Below are 18420 nucleotides of genomic sequence, written 5' to 3'. Positions count from 1 at the left end.
TGTACCGATAAGTACAGACGGACTAGGCTGACTAGGGACAGAAAAAGGGTAGAGAACAACTTTTACGTAATATAATTATAACAATAAAAAATTCGCTCGCGCTACGTGATCTCATCAAGGTTTTAGCTGGATGCATAAGATAAAACTTAATGTCTAGTTTTCACGTCAAAATATCAAAAAATTTCAGCTCGCACTTCGCGCTCGCGTCAATTGATTAGTTAGAAACCAATTTGTTCACGGTTACAAAAAGTGCTTATAATATCCAGTTCTTATGCCGGAATATCAAAAATTTCAGCTTGCACTACGTGCTCACATATAACTGTTTAGGTATCTCCATCCTGTTCATAGTTAGATGAAGTGTTTAGAATGTCCGGTTTTCAGGTCGGAATATAAACAAAATCAGCTCTAGCTTCGCAAACGCATAAAATTCCATCCTGTTCATAATTAAAGGACAAGTCTACCCCAACACAATTTTGATATGAATAAAAAGTGAAAAATCCAACAAGCATAACAATGAAAAATTCATCAAAATCGGATGTAAAATATGAAAGTTATGATATTTTAAAGTTGCGCTTAATTTCACAAAAAAGTTATATGCACATCCCGGTCGGTATGCAAATGAGGGAACTGATGACATCACTCACTCACTAATTCTTTTGTATTTTATTATATGAAATATGAATTTCTCCCTGAACATAATGAATTACCATTGCTTAACATTTATGGTTCAGTCAAGTTGGTCCTTATTGTCAAATTCGCAAAAATTGAAATAATGTATAATTCGAACAATGAAAAACAAAAAGAAATAGTGAGTGAGGGGCATCATTGATTCTCTCGTTTGCATGTGACTAAATTGTGCATATAAATATTTTGTGAAATATAAGCGAAACTTTAAAATGTCATAACTTTTTTGTTTTGCATCCGATTTTGATGAAATTTTCAGCATAATGCTTGTCTAATTTTTCTCTATTGATTCGAAACAACATTTTTACGAGGTGGACTTGACCTTTAGATGAAGTGCTCAGAATGTAAAGTTTTCAGGTCGAAATATCAAAAAAATTCAGCTCGCGCTTCGCGCTCACACCAATAAATTGTTTTTAACTACCATCTTGTTCACAGTTTAAAAAAAAGAAAAAAAAAGGTGCTTAGAATGCCCACTTTTCAGGGGGAATATCTCAAATTTTCAGCTCGCATCTATTAATTATTCAGTTAGAAACCAATTTGTTTATGGTTTCTAAAAGTGCTTAGAATATCAAGTTCTTAAGTCGGAATATCAAAAGATTTAGCTCACGCTTCGCGCCCGCACGACTGTTTAGATACCCATCATGTAAAACTACTTAGAATGTCAAGTGTCCAGTTAGGAATATCAATTTGTTTAGCTCGCGCTTCTGCGCTCGCATGATTTACTAAGGTAGATACCCATCGTATTAATAATTAAGGGCACAAAATGTTTAGTTTTAGGTCTTTATTTAAAAAAAAAGCAGCTTGCGCTTCGCGCTCGCAATGATTATTTTTATATTATTATTTTTAACTGATTTCAATGTCAAATACCTTTTTTATAACGTCTCCAAATCAGCAGAATTGGGAACATAATGTAAACACATTCAAAGAGGAATAAAAGAAGTATGTTTACATAAGCATTACAATTAGCACTTGATTAGAAATATATCGATCACGATCCAAAACATTTCATTCCTGTAATGATATACAAAAAAGAATTAATTTCGACAATAAAGTGCAATCGCCCGATAGCAAATATCAGTAGAAGCAAGATCCAAACTGTTGAGCACCCTGGGTAACCTTTCCCATCTTCAGTGCCACTGCCAGACCTACACATCCAAACGTGTATGGGGGGTGGGCTGCAAAATGCAGGGCAATGAGGACTGCGAGGTGCCCAACTATCCTCGTGTATTGGTAATTTTATAACCGAATGTATAATTTCTGCACGTTTCACATCATGTAAACAGGCAAAATACTAATTTAAAAAATGTTTGCTCGTTTCGCTCGCTCGAAAATTAAAAACTGTGAAGTTGATATTTGTGCAATTATTATCAGCCCCCCCTTGAAAAATTGTGCCTATATACGTCCATGCCTACTACCCCCCCCCCCACGTTGCTCATTCTTGTCACTTGCCCCCCCCCCCCCTGACGAAATATGCCAGGTACGCCTCTGCCATGCATGTTTGTTTGTTTCTTATGTGTTTGCTTGTGTAAAGGTGTGTTTAATTGCATGTTAATGTTGATGTTAAGGTGCATGAAAACAAAAGAAACCGCTGAGAAACTCACTCATCACCACGGAAAAAAGAACAGTGACTTTCAATGTTTTGCAACTTTTGAATTTTTATTCTGCACACGAAACGCAAATTGAATGTTACCGTTCCAGATGCGAAACGAAAAAAAAAATAATATTATGTCACACAACTTTAATTGCAGGACAGTGTTTTACGAGGGGCCCAAAGATCTCTTCCAAAATCAATATACGTCGTAAAGTCCGTATGCGTTGCACAGCAAAAAGTCGGGATTTTTGTGACGGACGGACGACATTTGGATCCCCAAGTCTCGCCTCGGTGGGCGAGACAAATACCCTTTTTACACACGCTGAAATTTCCTTAACCCCGTACTGTAGGTGGGGCTAAATTGCCATTTAGCCCCACCTATAGTACGGGGTTAAGCTTAGCCCACTTTCTTTTTACACAGCATTTTTGCAAAGTGGGCTAACCCCACCTTTAGTACGGGATTATTTGGCCCTGCAAAAAAGCAGGGTTATCCCAGCAATTGCGGTGCTAAGAGCGATAGTACGGGGTTAAGATCGCTAGTGTAAAACGAAAGTGGGCTAAGCTTAACCCCGTACTATAGGTGGGGCTAAATGGCAATTTAGCAATAAATGGCAATTTAGCCCCACCTATAGTACGGGGCAGTGGCGTACCTAGGATTTTCCACAGGGGTGGGGGGGGGGCAAATCGGCCGCCAAAAAAATTGACAAGCAAAAAAAAAAAAAAAAAGGTCTTCAATTAAAAAATAAAGGTTTTCGTACCAGAAAAAAAAAATTGAAAGGTCTTCAAGCTCGTCAGGGGGGGGGGGGCAATAAAGGTCTTCAAGCTCGTCAGGGGGGCAAAAAAAGGTCTTTTAAGCTCGTCAGGGGGGGCAGGTATATGTCTTTTGTATGGGTTGTGGCTCGTCAGGGGGGGCAGAGTGCCCGCCCCCCCTGCCCCCCCCCCCCCCGTAGGTACGCTAGTGGTACGGGGTTAAGGACATTTTAGCGTGTGTAAAAAGGGTACGAGTGAATGAGCTACCACTAGTCCGGGGTTAGCGAGTTTCGTGTGTGAAAAGCAAGCATTCCTTATCCGGGGTTAGCAATAACAATTTGGCATGTACGGTGAAAAGGAAAAAAAAATAGTACGGGGTTAAGGATAGTACGGGGTTAGCGATAGTCCGGGGCTAAGAAAATCCTGTGTAAAAAGGGTAAAATAGGCCTTACCGCACTTCGTTCTTCGTTGCCGTCCACACAATATGTCACCTTAAGATCAACTTCTGCCTTCTTAATAAGCACATGTTGTTCATCATAAGCCGGTTTGTATCCTAGTTCCTCTTGATCGCTCTTAACCGTCTGTCACCAAAATATAAAATCATACTGCTACACAAAGATCAAATAATATAATATGCAAAGATTTCCCTCTTCGTTATCGTAAGCCGGTTTGTATCCTAGTTCCTCTTGATCGCTCTTAACCGTCTGTCACCAAAATATAAAATCATACTGCTACACAAAGATCAAATAATATAATATGCAAAGATTTCCCTCTTCGTTATCCAATATTAGACAGTACCTGCTTCCAAAACGCACAACGGATTCAATAACATACGAAATATTTTGTCAAATATCATTCATGACAATATACAACCAAGAAGTTTTTGTCGAAAATTGGTGAATCAAAATAGCAGTTTAGTCCTGAACTCTGGACAAACGATACATTCGAAATCGTTTGTCAGCGCGGAAGCTGGACGACGAAACTGCTGTTCTTGTTCACCAATTCTCGACAATAACTTCTTAGCTGTTCAATAACATGTGACGGGCGTTTCCAATACCCTTACTCTTTGTTTAATACGTTGTGCGTAGTGGAAGCGAAAATCACACTTCATGACCGTTTAAAAAGATGTAGTGCTTCATTCATTGCATTTCATTTATCCTGGGAAGTCACTTCAGTTAGGAAACTGCTCTATTGGCGGGCCATATGCATAACATAATATGTTGAGCGATGAGCAAGAAGTTAGAAGATATCATTTTTTATGTCTTTGGTATGACTCGGTCGGGGGTCGAACCCACGACCGGCGTTTACGAGGCGGACACTCAACCACTGAGCCACCGTGCCCGGATAGATCATCAAAAGAGTATTTTCATTGAAACATGGAAACCATAAAGCTTACCTCCTTGTTCCCTTGCACATCATCATAAAAGTTGGCATGTAAGATAAGAGGTGTCTTTGTCAAGGTCAAGTTCTTCTCTTTAAACGGCACGAAGCACATCCTTTTTCCGCGAAAGAAGAAGTGCTTGAACATGATCTTAATCTTCGCCCACGAAAAATGATCCATCCTGAGTTCGAGCACGTCCTTCCTGATTTTGCAACATGGGATTCCAGTCCGTGACAGTACTTTCCGTTCTTTGATAACTGCATCTGCAAATACATATTGAAAAAGGATAAAATGGTTATGGAATCTTTGATGGAAGGGCATGATATTTGCGAAAGAGAATCAACGAAAAGATATCATTTAAAGGGATAGTGAATTCGTTTTAATAACAATAAAACAAAACTGTTGGTTAGGGTTTGATGAAAATTCTTCAAAGATCAACATAAATAACAATGTATAATGTTGAAGTTATTATTTTGTGACGTAACAAACAGGGAGCTCCTCCACATAATGTCGTGTGATAAATACTGAACAAAGACAAAGTCCCCCTAAATCAAAATGTTGTAACTATTGAACGGAATAATTTGGAGATATTATATTCTTCTTGTACACTCATTAGGTAGCTCGTGGGAAAAAAATAAGATTGATGGGTTGCGTCATGCATGATTAATAAAAGATTGAATTAAAAGTGACCATTTTTGAAAGCCAGAAGAGTCTTTTTTCAAGTTGTGTAACTACAAATTTGGGCGAAGGTTGATGGATGTTCGAAAAAATGATGGATGATAAAAAAACAGCATCAATTAGGTCATATTTGAAACTAAATTCTTTCCCATTATTCCTTTATTACCCTTCAAAGTGAGTCTGTGCCATAAGAAATGCCACCCTCCCCCCTCCTTGATGTGTGCTCACTAATCCATAACTAAGCAAATTGATTTCATGTTTGGACAGAATCCTGCCCATAGGATGATAAACATTACTGCCTAATGACATTGCTAAAGTTCCACCATATTGAATAAAGGTTCACTTATTATTAAACTTGTGCCCCAAATGTACACAATGTCATTATGAGAGTAAATCAAAATGTTAACAAAAGTGAAGTAAGGGTTTGTTTCATGAACGATATTGGTTACTTCTGCCAACAGGTTTTCTTTAATGAAACTTCGCACATGGTTTCACAGTAACAGTCATGCGCACACACACAAAATCATTCGATAAGGCAAACAATGAGGCCGTGGCCTTGAACTTTCTTCTCGTTTGCATAACTTTTGAATATTTTGTAGATAGTTAATCATTAGACATCGCGATTTTTATGAAAATCAAATGAAATGAATTATGCAAGATCTCGTCATCATCGTCATTTTTTCGGAGGGTTACAGACATAACGAAGTTAACATCTGGATGACATCTATAACCTCCATGATAGACAAAATAATAAAATAAGCTTTGCACGTTAAAGTTCTTACGTGGCGAGTATTTCCCCTCTCCTGAGTATAGGACTGCCTGTAAACTGGAGTAAAGTGCTGCAACAGCGCAATGAGGTAATGTGTAAGTCACCGGTGACCTCAGAATTAAGTCATCAGGAGCTAAGCATTGTACACCAAAGCAGACTGACATCTCGTCTTTGGAGTCACCAAGATTAGGAGTATCGGTCAGAACACGAAGAGAGATTTCCTGTGGCTCTTTGATGTCGATTGCACCAGAGGGGATCTCAAGTTCAATCCCAAAGGATTCTAGCCGCAGTCTACCACCATCGGCTCCAACTCTCTTGCAGCACTCTTTCTTGGTTGTTTCGACATCTCCTTCATCGGGTACTGAAAATTATCAAAAATATTTATATTGCACTACTTTATTGCAAAGCCTTAACTTCAAAATTGTAATAAATTATTGTCGCTCAACACTGCCATGACGGGGGACATTCTGAAATATCCATTGTAAATGATATCGTATTTGAACAAGAATTTTTTCTAACTTTGGCAATTTTTCAAACATCTATTTCCCAAATGGGTCAATGTGTTTTTTTCTTAATCAAATTATAAAAAGGTCTAGTTGAGTAACATGCTAGCATTACAAGGAAAAAATCCACAGTTATCTTTTGTCTTCCCTCTTTATCTTTCGTGCTGTAAACATCACAAATTCAAGTACGTCCAGAAATCCTCAATGACATGCAAACTAGTACACATGCTTCAATACCAAACAAATCCTTGTTGTGTACTACAAGACAATTTTTCCTAATTATTCTACTCCTATAAAACCTGATTCACGGGGCAGGCTTCCTTGGTTGACGTCAAATTCCTCTTCTTTTTCTTGCCATGATGTTTCTTCTTCTCTGCCTTCAGGGTTCTGTGAGCCTGTATATTCATGAAATTCAACCTTTTCCTGAGCAAGTTCATATGTATATAAAAAAACGATTAGTAATAAAAGGAACACTTCTTTCCTTACAACTAGTTACATATTATTTATAAATTTCGTTTATTTCCGATATTCGTTAAGTACAGGTGATATTCATAAATCATTATATCTACATGTCTTTCAACAATGAATCGTCTATTCACGCATGGGAAGATATTAACGAAACATCGGAATCATGGTACTAATGAGGAAATATCAGAAAGTGTACGGGAGATAGTTTAGCCATCTCATTAAATATGCGTAATTTGCATGAGTAAATTTTTCCCAAAATGTCCATGTCTGCAGAAGTAAATTCCTGATAACCCCATTATGTCTATTGTGAGATTTAACTTTTAGCGCCGTGGCCAAGTGGATTAGTCTCCGGACTTTGAAACAGAAGGTCGTGGGTTCAAATCCCAGCCATGGCGTAGTTTCCTTCAGCAAGGAAAGTTCATCCACAGTGTGCTGCACTCGACCCAGGTGAGCTAAAAGGGTACCGGCAGGAACTAATTCCTCAAAGAGCTGTGTGCACCTGAATAGGTAGCCTAGCTTAGCCGGGGTAATGATAATAGCAGGACCCGCCTGGAGAACATGTTTCGGAGCTGAAGTGGCTACCCTGGGTAAATACACCTTTATTACTATTATTATGATTACTAACTTTTTTCTTTCCATAATATAAAGCCTTGTAAATATAATTATTTTCCATAAAGGTAAGTTTGAATAAGTCACCATTTATCTGGTAATCATATTGAAGAACAGTCTCTGTCAACTCACCTATTAGAGAGGTTTTGAGTGGTTGAGAGGAGGCCTTATCCAACTTGAAAGGTATCCCTGCACCCTCCTGGGATTCTTCAGATGACTCCTGACTCGTCTGATTTTCTGTCACTTTGACATTAGGATACAACTCCGACAGCTTGTTCCTGTCAGATTCGGAAAGTGGGTTTTCTGAACCAACGAACCTGATTTCCCGCAGTGAACCAAGTTCCTTCGGACTTTGCGGGGACTTACTTTCAGACTGACCGAAATCAATCTTGCAACTGTAAAAGGTAAGGACGGTAACCTCTTTAAGGTCACTAGTTGTAAGATCAATTAAGTCAATTATGGGTACAGCCGCTGATGCACCTTTAATTTGCAACGAAGAATCTGAAGATGTTCTGGACCATTCAACACTCTTCATTACTACATCTCCTAGCTGTACACTTTCTACTTCGACAAACTTCAAACTACGACTCATCCTACGACTTACGTGTAGTAATTCTGTTGTGAATTGAAGTGCATAGTCAGACCAACGAGATTCAAGATGGATATCAGTCAGATTAGGTAATGTACATTCTTTAACGTCTTTGCTTGACTTGTCCCATTGGAGAGTTTTACGGCTTTTGATGAAGAGTGATTCTATGTTTTGACAGGCAGAAGAAAGGGAGAGGAAGATGGTCTCCAGAGAGACGTAGTCTCTTGAGTGTCCGTTCCACAAGTCTAATTTTACCTGTCTCCAGGAAGACAGTGGGGGGTCAGAATGGTATTTTAGAGTGTGTTTAAAATGTTCACCGTCACAAGATAACTCAAGACTCTTTGCATTTGGAAAACAATCACTGAGAGTCGATAGGATTTCATTCGGGGAAACATACATGCGGCCGCCAATGCAAACGGTGAGGACTGATCTCATTGGAATGAAAGGTCTGGTGTCATGTGCAGGAATATGCAGATCTAACATACGACATTCAATGGTAATATGTTGCAATGCTTGGCACAATGGAACCAGTGCAGAGATAACTTCTTTGAATTCAAGTGATAATATGTGTTCAAATTTTAAACAAGTTTCACCGCCACCGATAGTCCAATACACAGACACAGGTACTTCCTTTCCATATCTTATAAGAGAGATTTCGGCTGAAAAGAAATTCACAACATAGTATTTATCAGGAACACTCATTTGAGATAGGGTTTAATGAAGAAGTTTATGGTACCCACAGACGGGTAGACAGGGTACTATATAGAATACATTGAAACGTGTTACTAAGTTAAAATGTAACAACCCTGCGACACAATTAGATTTAATTTTCATTCCAGCTGTGTGTCTAATTAAGCCGTTCGTAAATTATATAACTTTTTACGCAGGACTGGACCATGTTCTTGTGGGGCTAAATCATCTACAAAGGGATACATCATTTATCAAACGACCCCTAATTCATTTCTCTTGAAAGAATCTCTTATTCTATCTTTGCTATATTTAAGACCCGCATGGTCAAAATACACAGTCACTCTAGAATGTTCCACTAAAATAGTGGAATGGTATATTCATTTGCATTCTGCTCAGGGTTTCAATTCAATACACGGCTAATATGATAATCCATGGGAGAATTTTCATTTTTTAGGCTTATGTATATTTTAACCACATGACCTTCTATGATGATCATACATACATTTAAGAAAAGAAAATCCATTAATAGGACAACTCTTTTTTATAATCTTTTCCCCTCCACAGTGACTTTATTGGCAATCAATAATCAAGAGATACAGAGTACAACCGTGCATGTTGCAACAGCGCAATGAGGTATTGTGTAAGTCACCCAAGTCACCGGTAACCTAACGACTAAGTCACCATGAGCTAAGCACTGTACACCAAAGCAGACTGACATGGCGTCACTAAAGATAAGGAGTATCCGTCAGGACACGAAGAGTACAGAGGACAACTCTTGATTTACACAATGAAGTTAGACGTACATCAGTGGTACATGGTTGGGCTGTATAACATATTGCATGATTTTCTCTTACTTTGAATCCAGTCTAATATTAATCCACTTACCAGTATTTTTTTCAAGCTTTAGTCCGGAAAATCGATACCGACGCCAGAAATACCTATCAGTTAAATGCAGTCTCCGTGTGCCGAGAAGGACGCTGTTTAACTTTCTTGGCTGTTTATAGTGTATATAGAAATTAATTCAAATCACTAGAAAAAGAAATTCTTACTATCGAAACTATTACTGGCACAAACATATGGCCCAAAACGAATCCCCATAAAAAAGAAAAAGAATACACTCTCTATGTCTTAATACCAGCAATATCAAGTAGATATACAAAGCTAGCAGCAACAGAAAAAAGCCCATCAACTGCGTTATTTGACTTAGATTTGTTTAACCTGATAATAGCTTTAGATTTTACATCGGTAACCACCTATTTTTTAAAACTTTTCTACCATTGGACTTTGCCTGACATATTGTTATGATCATTATGCTGCACTTTAAATTCTGAGCGCCAAGCACAAAGGGTGAAGGTATCATTCGTTTCGGTTTCAGTCAGTTGAAGATTAACCCACTTGATTAACCCACTCGTGTTCTTGCGTCGTCGGTAAGGTGAGCACTCTAGCATTGTGCCCTCATGCCCATAGTGAGCGGGTCAAGCCAAGCACTACTTTCTATTTCCCCATTGACTCGTGAGTTAAAAATGAAATGTGAAAAATCACCAAAAATAACTGTTTATGACACCATCAAACCTTTATCATTTTGTAGCTCACCTACCGGGCTCACCTAATATCTTTCAAATGCTAAGAATATTATATGGTGTGTTTATGCATATTTTCGCGTTTCGTGGGTTGAAAACCCGGACTACATGCAACGCTGGTTGCAGTCAGTGTTTATTTGGTTTCTTTGGCCACTAATAAAATTCGCATAAAATCTACCAGGGACAAATTACTGGTCCGAACTGATCCAGTAGTGATATTTTTTATGCACGTATAAAACAAATGTTCAGATATGCATCGTTGATTTTGTATAAATATTTTTCTAACCATTACGACAACTTTGGTACAGGTCTAGGAAAACATCTATATTGTAATGATTGGTTCATGTGAATGAAACTACATGTATAATTTCTTTAGGAACTAATACTTAAACTTCTTTTGAGAAAATGAATTAAGGTTTTATTCTTTAAAAAGCATATATTTTGTACTCCGAATGTGTTAATGCGTTTTCATGGTTTGAATAAAAGGAAATGTAATCAAGTATCACTAATATCAAACGTACAAACTTGAATTTTATCGATGACTCGCCTCGCAGTTTTACTTCTGTCAGCTCTTTTACCTGAAAATTAAATTAAAAATACATGAATAAATACATATACAAAAACTGTGACAATATAGACTACAGATAAAATTCTGGCCATAATTCAGTTTTCGTATCAGTGTTTTTTTTCCCTTCCATTTACAATAAGGGCTAACTCGGCTTTAGAGGCTCGAATTAGGCTAAAAATCTTTTGAAAAATCGTTCAAGGTGAGACTGGAACAATTTTTTTTTTTTTAAACCACGCAGAAGTATTTACCGATGCATGGCTGGCATACCTCGGTAATTACTTATGCATGGCCACGATTCTGTCAGGATACATTTACGTTCTTTATTGTTCCTGTATTTTTATTTATATGTTATGACTATTTATCTAGTGTGTGTATTTGGGCTTCCTGTCGATGGTAAGATAAGATTTTATCACGCTCTTTCAAACCCCGATGGTGAGTATGAAAGCCTCAACATGAACACATTTACAATAATGAATATGCGTAGAAAAATGAACATATTTACAATGATGAATATACATTTTCTAAAATAAAAGAACATAATGCAAAATGATAAAACAACAACAGCAAAACCTATTATAAAGTAATATATTGTTCTGTTTAACACAATTACATTGTAAAACACACTTATTAAAAAGCCATTTATCAACATTTGTTTTTGTCATATGACACCTTTTATTCAAACTAAACAACCTACTTAATTAGTAAGCACAAGGTCTTATAGAATATTATTTGGGTATGTACAGTACACCTGTCTTTCTTTACTAAAGAAAGAACACTCAAATAAGTAATGAAACTTGCCTCCAACTTCCTTCAGAGAGCATAATGTACATAAATCATCATTCACTGATTCTCGAGAAAAAACGATTGTTACTGACGGGCAACCTAAGAAAACTACATCGAAATTTACACAATGTAGTTGCATCAGAGTCACTTAAAATTAGGAAATATGTCTCAAAACCCTATTCTCTTTTCATCTTATAATTTGAACGACTACAATTTGACCATATTGCTGCATGCCAAACTTGTTCGGACATATCCTTCAAACGCAACTTCAAGGCTCTTAGAAACCAATCAGTCCCAATCCCTTCCCTTATATTACCAAAACCTGCTTTCTGTAGTACATCTTCAATATTAATGCAACTCATTCATTTTTACGTGAACTACATAGTTGGATCTTGGTGCATATTAAAAACCGAGCTAAAAACAAGAAATAGTACTTGTCCTCCACACCCGTCATAATTCTGAACCAAAATCCAACCATTCTACAATTAATATGACTTAATGAAGTGGAGCGCCCATTTTCTCCATTATGCCATGTGAATTTTGATATTTACCCGTAAAATTGTTCTCACAAATTTTCTGTTAAAATTTTCAGTCTTAGCAATATCTTCATAGCCCCATACTTCACACCCATAATTATGTCATTATTGGTAAAATCATTCTATCAAATAATTCACACTGTGTATCAATGGACAGTTGGAATCTTTCTGCTTTTGCTAAAATTGTTCAAAGTTTTCATTGTCTGGGATACCTTTTTTTCTCTCTAAATTTGAAAGTACCATTATACTCTAATCTAACTCATAAACAGATAAAATCATCCAAAATCTCCAAACACCACCACTCAAGTCGAAAATTGGTCTCTAACGATCTTAAACTTGCTAGTATGTACCGTTAATTGCCACTTATGGCAATAATCATTAACTGCATTCAAAGCAGGCTGGAGCTGGTCGGGACTTTCAGCTAATAAATGGCAACAAACAATGACGGAGATAGATTTCTCCTTGTCTTACGCCAGTGTTGCAAGTAAAATACTCATATCCCATAACATTTACAATTGACTTTGCATGCTGGTATATGTTCTCAATCACATTTAAAATTTTACCACTTTCTCCGTTCTTCAACAGTTTTTGCCATAATTTGTACCTGTCTATAAAATCAAAGGGCTTTTTTATAATCAATAAATCCACAATAAACAAGATAAATACGTGTGTTCTGCTACAAATAAATATATAATATGCACTTCACTACGAATACATGGTCAGTTGTGGAGAAGCTTGCACGAACACCTGCTTGCTCCTTCCCAATCTAACAATTTGAATAAAAAATTCAGTTAAACTTGGATTTAATATAGAAGTAAATAATGTTCCCAAACAACTTAATAAAGTAATACCCCTTTAGTTATCTGGACCAGCAACAAGCTTTGCCATTTTTTAATTTCTTTATCACAGACACAACTTCATCTTCAGAGAATGGATCATCTAAACAATAAATGCTTACCATCAAAAGCAAGTTCAATCTTTATATCATTGTGTGAGGTCACAGATAATTGATCATGATCAATGTTCCTATTGCCATATAATCTCTTTTTCGTGTCAATAAGTATTATTTGCTGGCTTCACAGAGATCATCCTCGGCTGACGAAAGAGAACCTTTGCTCTTATTTTTTTACCTATTCTTATTTAAATATTTTTCTCTAGCTTCATTGACTATATATAACACATTCTTAAATTGCCACAATAATAATGATGATCATTCACTTCTTGTAAGTCAGTTGGCATTTGTCCATTCTGTCATCAAGTTCCATATTTGGTGCTCGTTTATTCAGATATGACTGGACCCGAAATCTTACTTCGGATAGGATCCCTCACTCAACATGCTCAAGCCTAAGTATAGTAAACTCACATTAGCACATCGTGTTACCGATCGCGCCACACTCGTTGAGCTGATCGATGCGTTGGATTGAAATTACGCTATATTCTGTTCCATGAATATTCATGAGGTGTAGTCGGATTTTTATCTAAGGATTAGTAAGTGCTTGGAAAATACGCAACAGGGCAGGTGTGTTTTCCGTGGTGACACAACATTTGCTCTTGCGACAACTGATCCAGGGGATCCAGGCTTAAAGGTATTGTTTAACTTTGTGAGCAGCCGATTTAAAACATTCTTAAACCAAGATGAAACCATTATGAAAAATACGAGACATTCGGCTTCCTCCTGCTCGTACGCACGGGCGTCCGTCGATATAACACATGGTATTTTTATGAAAATATGCACTCTTTTTCTTAAAAGTTGATGGAGAGGGGGAAAAATTAATCGTATCAAGTCGGGGCGTTCAGAAATGAGGACAGGAGAAAACTATATTTCACTGATTTTCATGATTCATCCCATTTGATTAACTCATCTATTCGTGTTTTGGGGCTAATCTTTCCCTTACGCATTGCTTTTTGGCAGAAGTTCTATGGAAAATGCACCTTTTTTCACACAAACTTTGAGACACTCTGTATTCATTTTCCCATTGCTCGAGAATGAATGGGCAGTTAACGACGGGGTGAAAGATTTATTGAAGAATGGAATGTATATTTCACGAAAATGAAAGCCATTTCCCCATTGGATGTTATCTTCAATACGTGTTTTTTAGATGAAGTTAGTTGTCGAATCGGCTCTTCTGGCATTTGAGGTCTCTATCGGTGACGTCACTCAGAATCGTCATGCCTGCACCATTGGCCGGGCAGGGATCGCAATGGTAGTATGATTCACGCATAATGCACTGGATATATACAATTATCTTGTCCTCTCGTTCAAATGAATGTGAAACTTATATAATTTTCATCAGAGCATTCAACATGAGTACTGTAGTTAACATTTCTTTGTTATAAGTGAATTAAAGTCCCTCCAGTGAGTTTGATCACCCCTATTGTAAAAATGTATCACTCCCCAAGTTGTAACACAGTCAGCTGTTTGCACTCAGGGTCACTCCGTGACCTGTGTGTGCGTTCAAGAGATGTACACGATTTTCTGTCTCATTTAGGCAGAAATCTTTCATAATGTGTGTACAAGTGCATGAATTAGAACTAATAAACCCTGAAAACAACCATTATTGAGAATGAAAAGCTAAAACTACAAGGCAAACCCCGATTTTGTAAATAGGCGTCTAATAGACGCCTAAATAGTACACATAAGTGTATGGGATGAAATTATGGTGGTGTTTCCGGTCACTTTATATTTCAATTTTTGAAGCACTAAATAATTACTTTCGATCGCAATTTTTTCTGGGCTTCATTTTTGTAACATATCACAGACACAGGTGATAAGTGTGACCTTCTAGCTCAGATTTTTAAAAAGTCAAACTAATGTTAAACAATCACTTTAATTTCGTCTACGATGCATGCTTAGGGTGAGGGTTGCAATATTCGATTAGTGTGCGGAATTTAGAGAGCATCAATCGTCGCCGGAGCAAACGTCATGGAACCGTTTTCCGTATGCGTAATACTGCGCAAAGCAGTCCTTTTTTGTTTAGTTTATACACATGCGAAGCTATAAGCGGGTGGTGCGACATTTCTAAGAGTTTCCAAAGTTATAATGAAAAGGAGAAAACACAAAATGGAGGAGCAAATGTATTTGGAAGAGATTGACTCTTCATGTAATATTATAATATAATGAGTAAATGGATCTGTATTTTGGGTTCATAATCATGCACTATTTGCCAATCAAGATACACCTGCTTTATCATCATTGAGATTCCATTATTAAACAAGCTGGCATTTTAACTCTTATAGGGATTCGTCCTACCCACATCTCTCTTTTTTTTCTTGATAGCAAAGAATGCATGCTTGAAGGCATATTTACACACATACCTTTGATGGACCAATCACTTCACTCGATGGCTTGTCGAATATCGTTACCCCTTGCAACTGAAAATGAATTTAAATAATATAAGAAATTAAGATATGCGTTATATATCTTACGCAGCAAGGAAGGGCTAAAGAAAATCTGTAATGACTTATCGAAGCGCTATACTGTTATCCTCCACCTGGGGGGACAGTAAAAATATCAGTCTGAACACAAGCTAAATCCATAACCCCCAAATTCGATTACTGATATTTTTTTTAATGATATTATTTTGACGCTTTGTATCCTAAACTCAAAATGTTATTTGTTTGAACCAAGGGGGTTGATACACGATATTGCAGTAATATTAATATCTTTATACCTTAGTTAGCAACGTAGGATCCTCTGTTCGATCGTCGGCCATCTCTGCTATGCAATTGGTGTTCTGCATAAAAAATAGAAATAGAAGTGTAGTGTATGATTTTGGTTTTAATTCCCGTAATTTTACTTCCTGGACATCTTTTTGATGTCTGTTGAAAGGGCTCAGAATTTGTTGTCGATGAAACATTATATTCGTTTGAGGGCGGCCTCATATTTTATGTACATGACTGTACGAAGGTGAATTTGAATTTAGTATTTATATTTATTCACTTGACATTAATTTTTTTTCATATAATATATACAATAACATCAAATAATTTCACTCTAAAAAGGGTTTACCCAGTATTGGGTAAATTGGAAACATGCATGTTGGTCGGGTAAAAATATATTTTGTAAAAAAAAAATACCAATCAATCATGCTTCTTCTCATTCTACCCAACATTGGGTAAATTTTTACTCAGTGTTTTTAGAGTCTATAACAATATATCATTATACAGCAGCAATATATTAATTAACTATTATCACTTGATACAGTTTTTATAGATTTTCAATTAATTGAAAAAAATATAAGTATAAAAATGTATATAAAAAGAAGTATACCACTAAGGCCTATATCTTTAGAACTCTAAAACAGAAGTTTGTGAGCTTTAATGATTTCCTTTAAAAAATTGAGATACGAGGTTCTAATTTCTCACCAAAAATATGTGCTTATCTACAAGAAAACGTCTTCAACTTCAAAGAGGAAAATAGTTTTTACGGTGTCCCTAGGCAGAGTTGTAACATAATTAAAAAGTGATCTATGAACTGTACTTCTATCTAAATATTTTGGATTTATGTGGTGTTGGGGTTTTCCCTGTCCTTACGTTTAGAGTGAGCACAACAATTTAAGGCTTATACCTCAGTCAAATTTGCTGTACGGCGGCCGTACGGCGAGGCGAAAAAAAAAATTTCAACATGTTTTGTACCATGAGTGGTTTGTTTAAAAAAATAAAACAGCCGTTTTCGAATCGCCGTAGGGGAAATGTGACCGCAGCATTAGCCAACCCTTGCACTATACATCAGGGGCGTCGATCCATTTTTCAGATTGGGGGGCAAAATTATGACTCAACGTTCCAAAGGTGCTCGATCACACAAACAAAAAAACTCACCCCCCACACACACACATAGACCTAAATATATATATATATATATATATATATATATATATATATATATATATATATATATATACATACATAAATACATACATATATATATACACATGTCTCACCAACAAATTAATGCGAGAGCAAAGCACGAGCTGAAATGTTTTTGCTATACTAAACTTAAAACATGAAAAAGGTACCTGTTTAGGATTGTTTGTAGTAAGTAACTCATGAGGTGGATACATATCTCACTACACAGATAATGCGAGTGCCGAGAGCGAGCTGAAATTTCTTTATATTCTGACCTGAAAGCTTGTCATTCTAATCATTTTTGTTACCAATGATTTAAAAAATAGATGCGAGCGCGAAGCGCGAGCTGAAAATTTTGATCTGAAAAAAACTGACAGGTTAATGGACGTTTTTAATAAAGAATAAGATATATATCCAACAAAAGATTATTGCAACCCAAGGCGGGAGTTTTTTTGAGGTTTAGAACTGAAAACGGGACATTCTATTCACCTATTTAATCATGAAAAGTATGGGTTTTCGCTACAGAAATGATGCGAGCGCGAAGCGCGAGCTGAAATTTTTTATATTTCAATCTGAAAAGCGGACATTTTGAGCATGATTTTAAATAAAGAACGAGTTGTGTATTTCAATCTCGCTTGCTGATTTCGGTTTAACATTACAATCTTATTTTATTTTTGCACATGTGGAATTATTGGGGGAGGGGGCAAAACGATATGTTTGCCCCCCAATATTTCCATTGGTGGGGCGATCGCCCCCCTGCCCCCCAGGATCGACGCCTCTGCTATACATATCTTCAAGATTGAACCATTAAATCATACCACAGTTTTCATAAAACATTGAGTCTTTTAAATTATGTCAAACATCCCTCAATTATGGACACCTATATCACCGTGATCTTCTTTGCTTTCTAAAGGAAAGCAATGCTTAAATTCCAGCTTAATGGCCTGCCCCACTCTGCAAAACTGAAATGTATGAAAACTGACAGTTTAATTTGAATAGGCAACTTTGAGACATATGCATTTTATTGATTTCCGTGTTATATAAATCTGTTAAAAGTCAGCGCAATATATAGTAAATGTTGTCCTCTTACCCAAGTTGATTGGCAGCAAAACTATTACAGTCTTCACTCGGAAATGTAACCATAGCAGAACAGTGGCAAGGCCAAGAAATGGCACTATAAAAGCGTCTTACCAGACAGAAACCTTTTAAAAATGGCGCCCGGTAAAGTAGCAGCCGCTAACTTTTGGCATGTTTGGTGCATTACTGTGTAATAGCAAGAACATGATTAGTGTTCTCCGCAGCCACCGCCCCAATACGGGTATGATAATTTAGTATTGCACTCAGTGAGAAGGAAATATAAAAAGAAATGACAGGCACTGCTGCACTTATTGAAAAG

The 18420-nt window shown here is 36.9% G+C and overlaps 2 protein-coding genes across 2 annotated transcripts in view; both read right to left on the bottom strand.

The window, feature by feature from the left end:
- LOC135155130 (uncharacterized) overlaps positions 1-8681 on the bottom strand; it is a 23523-nt gene extending 14842 nt beyond the window's left edge. Inside the window, exons 1-3 of the mRNA XM_064103862.1 lie at positions 5867-8681; positions 4422-4669; positions 3478-3606 (exon numbers count right to left, since the gene is read on the bottom strand). Coding sequence (XP_063959932.1) covers positions 3478-3606; positions 4422-4669; positions 5867-6017 — 528 coding nt within the window. The 5' untranslated portion in view covers positions 6018-8681. The remainder of the gene's footprint in view (positions 1-3477; positions 3607-4421; positions 4670-5866) is intronic.
- Positions 6636-18420, bottom strand: LOC135155255 (uncharacterized). Its single transcript, XM_064104178.1, has 7 exons — positions 18115-18420; positions 15851-15913; positions 15495-15551; positions 10814-10870; positions 9598-9706; positions 7566-8186; positions 6636-6751 (listed from the first exon to the last, which is right to left on the bottom strand). The coding sequence occupies exons 2-7, from the start codon at positions 15890-15892 to the stop codon at positions 6636-6638; spliced, it is 1002 nt and encodes a 333-aa protein (XP_063960248.1). The 5' UTR covers positions 15893-15913; positions 18115-18420.

The sequence above is a fragment of the Lytechinus pictus genome, chromosome 8, assembly GCF_037042905.1.
Source record: "Lytechinus pictus isolate F3 Inbred chromosome 8, Lp3.0, whole genome shotgun sequence".
Taxonomy (NCBI): Eukaryota; Metazoa; Echinodermata; class Echinoidea; order Temnopleuroida; family Toxopneustidae; genus Lytechinus; species Lytechinus pictus.
Note: the sequence above shows the minus strand (reverse complement) of the source record. Positions and strands in the feature narration are given on the sequence as shown.

What these genes read in the sequence shown, in the direction of transcription:
- LOC135155255 (XM_064104178.1), bottom strand. Translation starts at nt 15,892, where the DNA reads ATGGCCGACGATCGAACAGAGGATCCTACGTTGCTAACTAAG. An exon ending in ATCCTACGTTGCTAACTAAG is followed by an intron (nt 15,552 to 15,850) that starts GTATAAAGATAT and finishes ATTCATTTTCAG; the next exon opens with TTGCAAGGGGTAACGATATT. An exon ending in AAGTGATTGGTCCATCAAAG is followed by an intron (nt 10,871 to 15,494) that starts GTATGTGTGTAA and finishes TTTAATTTTCAG; the next exon opens with GTAAAAGAGCTGACAGAAGT.